The 6210-nt window shown below is 38.8% G+C and overlaps 1 protein-coding gene across 1 annotated transcript; it reads right to left on the bottom strand.

Annotated features, from left to right (window-relative positions):
• Positions 1-622: 622 nt before the first annotated feature.
• LOC126273384 (uncharacterized) lies at positions 623-1597 on the bottom strand. Its single transcript, XM_049976937.1, has one exon. The coding sequence runs from the start codon at positions 1595-1597 to the stop codon at positions 623-625; it is 975 nt and encodes a 324-aa protein (XP_049832894.1).
• Positions 1598-6210: the final 4613 nt, after the last annotated feature.

Here is a 6210-nt window from a genome sequence, read left to right as displayed (position 1 = left end):
AAAGCTGTCCAACTCATGAACTGAAAATTGGTTCCTTTTAGATATCTTTTTGGGTTATTTTGTTTTGAACAACTCATCTTTCCAAGAAAATAACATCGAATCCGGTCTTTCAGGCCACCTCCAACACTTAAGTCTCTTCTCCATGCACTTAACAACACAGCACATCTCATTATTCTGTCTTATTTGTCCTGGATACTTTTCCCCTTTGCAAAGGACAGTTACAAAGTAATTTTTAACATAATCCTCATTTCAGTTTGATTAACACTCCTCAAGCACTGAAAATGTTTCATTATTTTCACTTGATTGGAGAAGAGGCAGGTATCTCGGCAGCAAGCGGTTTCAGTTGTTAACCAAGCTGCTTTTCCCAGGAGGCACATCTAGCTTCTTTCTTCCTTTCTTAGTATCAGTTAAAGTTAAATATTCACATCTTTTTCTCTCTACCTGTTCTATGAATGCCTCTCCTACCATGTCAATTTCATTTTCATTCATCGGCCAGCATTCTATAAGGTTTTCCCTGTTTAATGGATTAATTCCACACTTTTCAAAGCCAGATTTAAGATTTCTGGATTTGTTCACTTTTAAGCCATCCATTCGTTCATACAGGAGCACAGGAAACATGTCTTTAGGCACTGTAGTAAACTTGTAGCTGGACTTGGACTCTTTCCACTTCCTCAAGATCTGCAATAGTTTGTTCATTGGAGCACAACAGCAACATCCAATGGTTGTGCGAGATGACTGGTGTTAGATGATAAACACACAGACCTAATTGCATTTCCTCACACACCCGAAGCAATTGTTGGCTAATATGGGAAGATGGATTATCACCAATGATTACAACTGGTAGTTCTTCATGCTTCACTGCAGGGAGAAAGTGAGATAAAAACCAATCTTCAAATGTCACTCCATCAAACCAGCCACTTTTGGTTCTGTTGTATCGAGTGTGCTGAGGTCCGTTTTCTGTCCATGTGGACCAACTGTGATCAGCTTCATACACTACATAAGCTGGCAAGTATCTGCCCTCAGCATTGCCACAGAAAATTATAGAAGTTGAGCTCTTACTAAAGTTACAAATGTTTTCTACATATTTTGCACCTTGTTTGCAAATCACCTTCTTACTTCCTGAGTCATCACAGAGCTTCGTGTCGTCATAATTCCAGATTCTGGACAATGGTACCTCTTTCACAGCATCACTTAAGTTATCCATGTAACTGTTCAAGTCTGTTTCACTGATTTGAACTATGACCTTTTTGATGTTTGAGCTCATTCGAACAGAGAGTTCATTGTGGCATTTCAAAAAGTATTTTGTCCACTCATAAACAGGCAAATTATTCTTGAACAGAGGAATATTGTCACCCTTTTTAGATAAATAACTTTTGACAGCCATACGAAAGTCCAGTTCATAAATTGGAAATCCAAAATCGCACAATTTTATGAGATGGTGTTGAAAGGAAAGTTGTTCCTCATCTGTAAACAGTTGAGATCGCCCTACATTTTTTGAATGCTTGGCAGAAAGCCTGTTTTTTACGGTCGATCTGGGTATCCCAAACCTTTGTTCTGCTTCACGTAAGCTTAATCTGGAAAGGGTGGGTGACTGCATCCGGCTTAAAGACTTCATCACCCACAGATAATGCCCAAAACCCGTTTGTCAAATGAACTGGGGAGGCCATATGATCAGCCCCTCAGAAAGTCTTTCGATGCCTGTCATTCTTTGGAATGATCTCCCGCTCAACTACGGGTGAGGGGTGTCAATCTCAGTGCAGGCAGTACCCGGGCCGACCACAGCATCAGACCAATCGGGGGACACGTGGGTCGTGCTCGACATCCCTCACACCCCTGCATCCAATCCCCAATCCCCCCCCCTCCTCCTCCTCCAATGTTGCCCTTGGCAGCAGCCTCAAGCTGTGTGACGGAAGCCAATGCAGCCTGGAGCTGTGAGCGAAGAATCACCAACACAGCTCGCATCTGTACACAGCAACCACAGTTCCTATACATTACTTAAGTCGCTCCTGTTTGAAGCACATAAAAATATGTAGCAAATGAACAGTGTACTCGGCTTATTAGCAGCAGGAATTCTAAGTGCTCTCTCACTAACGGTCTAACCGACACTGAGTTTCACTAACCAAAGCAAACAAAAGCCAATATAATATGAGGGTCAATAGCAATGGCGGTACTGCACACTACACTGTCTTTAAATTAAAATGTTGTGCCTAGTAATCACTCGAACATGCGCATTGATATATTCAGTAGCACTTCCTTGGTGTTGGAATGAAGTTCATGCCTTCCTCCAAAACTGACAAAGTAACATCATCCAATTTTTTGTCAGTAAAATTAATAGCAATCTGCTGGTGAGTGATATCACTAGTTGTGGATGCTTGTTTGCAAAGTCAATGAAATTTGAAAGACTGTTTCTTAAACAGTGCTCTTCTGTGATGACTCTGAATAGGCCCATGAAGCTTCATCAACCCAATCCCACAATGTGGAAGACAGGCTAGAATGCGCCAAATGCAAAAAATACAAAATCTTTGGATATTGAATCCAGTCGTTGACATGTAGAAACAATTCTGTCACGTATTAAAGGAAAACTAGTATGTTTCTTGATATTCTTTGTTATATTAGTATCAATAAAATAAGAAATTTTTGCAAATTTAGAAATAATACCTTCATCATATAATCTCAGTAGGAATACAAGTGCACTCAGCAGCTTGCCTTCCTTTTTGCAAGAGTGATCAAACTTCTTGATAAAAATAACACTCTTCTTCCCATTGAGATTTCTGGCGTGATTATGTAGATTTTGTGGCATAATAAATGTTTATGCTCTTCATGGGTATGCAGGCTGATTTAATGATCCTGACAATACAATATTTTGTGTATACTGGTGTGTTGCTGCACACTAGTTCTCCAATGTCTGTCCTATGTGGTCTATTTACTGTTGCCGAGTTGGCCATACTGCCTTTTCATCGTCGCTGCAGAGCAATTTTTGTGTATAGACTTTTGGCTCCATTGTCACAGTTATGATACAGATGGTTTTGAAAAGGACATAGGTGACCAAAACTAGTCACCATCAGGAAATAAAAAGGATACTTCCTAATGCAACTTATGACAGAGCTACAACCATTTATTTTAATTATGAAACAAGTTGTGTCGCAAATTGTCCCTAGAAGAATATCGGTTCAAGGAAAAGCAAAGAAAGGTCAAGACTAATTTTAAGAGGGCATTTACTTAAAAAAGAGGGGGAAAGTCCTCCTCCCCCCCCCTCCACCACTGCTTTCAGGAAAAGGAAAAAATATAAAGTAGTCTGGTGTTTTTCTTTCAAGAAAATGATTGAAAAGTCGGTATTATGCAGGTTTTCAACATAGTTGGAACTAAAACTTTTTTATGGATACTTACAAGTCTCCCATTCTCTCTTCAAAAATTTTAAAAATACTCCATACCCTCAGGTCTAGTCCCCCTCCCAAACCATAAACTATTATATGGGCATCCCTGGGTGTCAGTAATTATCAAGGCAATTTGGAGTTGTAGGCGAAGATTGGAAGATTGTACTTATATGGATGACATATTTATAACAACCAAGATGTGGGAGGAGCAGTTTCAAATTCTGTGCGAACTATTTCAAGCCTTAACAAAAGGAGGAAAGACTCTCAAGCTGTCAAAGACTGTATTTGTTATGACAGAAATAAAACTTCTTGGGCATAGGGTGTCCGGTGGTCAAGTTCTATTTGACCCTGAGAAAAACAATTAAAGATTTCTCAAACCAAACAACAAGAAGCAGCTTGAGTTGCTCCTCGTTGTCATGTGACTTTTTTAGGAAATTGATACCTGAACAAGTGTTCAGTAACCAAAACTCGCATGCACTATTGAACAATGTTTCATGGCAGTAGACAAAAGAACGTCAAGGGGCTTCTAATAGAGTGAAAGAGTCATTTGATAATAAATAATGTTACTGTACACAGATGTAGATAAATCTTTTTGTCTTTCAACTGACAGTAGTTTTTTATACGGTTTTGTCAGAGTTATTCTAGCTGATCCAAGCAAATGGTAAGGTAGAACGCTGAACCATTTCATTTTCTAGCAGCATACTATCCAAATGTGAAAGCAACTATAGCATATCAGAGAAAGAAGTTTTAAATATTGTGTGGAGCCTTAAGAAGCTTGTTCTTTGCTTGGCAATAAAACTAGGATTTGTACAAACCATAAATCTTTAACCTCCTTGATATACTGAAAATTAATCCTGGGCAGGTAATGAAATGGCCCTTATTCATTCAGCAGTATGATATAGAAATCAGTCATGTGAAAGTATTGGAACACACAGTAATAGACACCTTTTCAAGGCTCCCCTCAAGGGAGACCCTGAAGGGGACAGGAAGGAAACAGAGGTATATAAACCTCTGATGATGCATTGTTTGAAAGGAGTTAAATATGAAAAGGAAGTAATACAAACCTGCAGAAGTTGTGAAGATTACAAAATGAAGGTGTATTCTTGAGGTTGGTCAAGTATTTTTTTAGGAAAGCTAGACTGAGAGAAAGTGAAAATGTTCTACATAGTGCATCACGGGATTTTATTTAGGAGGAGATAGGAGGATTCACTGAACTAGTAAATTTGTTGGCCTGAAAAGTATGTAGATGTCTTAGTGGATTATTCTCATTTAAGCCACAGACATGTAGGACCTCAAAAGAGCTTAGAGAGTATAAAGGGAACAGTATTTTTTAACAACATGTTAAAGAAAGTAAATGAGGACCCCTGCCTGCTACAAGTCATAACTAAAAGTATGTTTTGGTTGTACTGGACATATTTTCAGAATTTGTGAAATTGTGTGGTGTAAAAGAGAGCTACTGTTAAAGCACTGTAGGGAAAGATGGAAAAAGATTACTTTGTAAATGTAGGAAAATGTGGAGTAGTCCTGTCCGATAATGGTGTTCAATTTACTTCAAGAATTTGAAAATATGAGTGGAAGCAAAATATATTTCAGCTTATAGATCAATTAGTAACCCACTGGAAAGATGCATGCAGAAGATTGGACAGTACAAACAATAGAGCACTGGTGTTGTGGCATATGAATTGATGAACAGAGAGCAAATTGGTAAATTTTTTAACAGAAATTGAAATGATGAGACCTGTAATTTTATATTGGAGATCTTGTTAAGGTTTAGACATAGGAAAAGTCTAAGGAAACTCATTGGGAGATATACAAGTTTTTTGAGATTTACAGGGCCTAGTGCCAGCGAAACCTGACACCAAACACCTACTGTCCAGTCTACACAGCGACTAAAAAGAAATTTGCCAAGGGACACGCAGAATATTTGAAACTGTACAAAAATCCTGTAAATAATACTTGAAATGTGGTGTCACTGTGTATTTTTAAGTTATTCCAATTAGATGTACTTTCTCCAGCATTAGTGTAAATTCAGTGTTTTGAGAGTAATGCCATGCAAAACAGGTGAACATCATAATGGGAAGCTGATGAACATGTAAGGTGAGAATATTTTCCCAATTTTTTCATATTTTTCATATCTCTCAGTGTGTGAGGTCAGCATAAAATAGTGAACATTGAGTGCTGAGTAATTTATTTTTTTGCTTCAGCCATGACATAACTATTTTGGAAATTTTTTGGAGCATGTTTGATTAGTTTAAGTCTTCTTGGGATGACTTGTTCAGAACACTGAGTAGCAAATTAATCTAACTAATTTTTGTAAATAAAACAGAAAGAAACTTCCACATGGGAAAAATATATTAAAAATAAAGATTCCAAGACTTACCAAGCGGGAAAGCGCCGGCAGACAGGCACATGAACAAAACACACAAACACACACACAGAATTACAAGCTTTCGCAACTGGCAGTTGCTTCGTCAGGAAGGAAGGAAGGAGAGGGAAAAATGAAAGGGTGTGGGTTTTAAGGGAGAGGGTAAGGAGTCATTCCAATCCCGGGAGCGGAAAGACTTCCCTTAGGGGAAAAAAAGGACAGGTGTACACTCGCGCACACACACACACACATATCCATCCGCACATACACGTGTATGTGCGGATGGATATGTGTGTGTGTGTGTGTGCGCGAGTGTACACCTGTCCTTTTTTTCCCCTAAGGGAAGTCTTTCCGCTCCCGGGATTGGAATGACTCCTTACCCTCTCCCTTAAAACCCACACCCTTTCATTTTTCCCTCTCCTTCCTTCCTTCCTGACGAAGCAACTGCCAGTTGCGAAAGCTTGTAATTCT

This window comes from Schistocerca gregaria, chromosome 5, assembly GCF_023897955.1.
Source record: "Schistocerca gregaria isolate iqSchGreg1 chromosome 5, iqSchGreg1.2, whole genome shotgun sequence".
NCBI lineage: Eukaryota > Metazoa > Arthropoda > Insecta > Orthoptera > Acrididae > Schistocerca > Schistocerca gregaria.
Note: the sequence above shows the minus strand (reverse complement) of the source record. Positions and strands in the feature narration are given on the sequence as shown.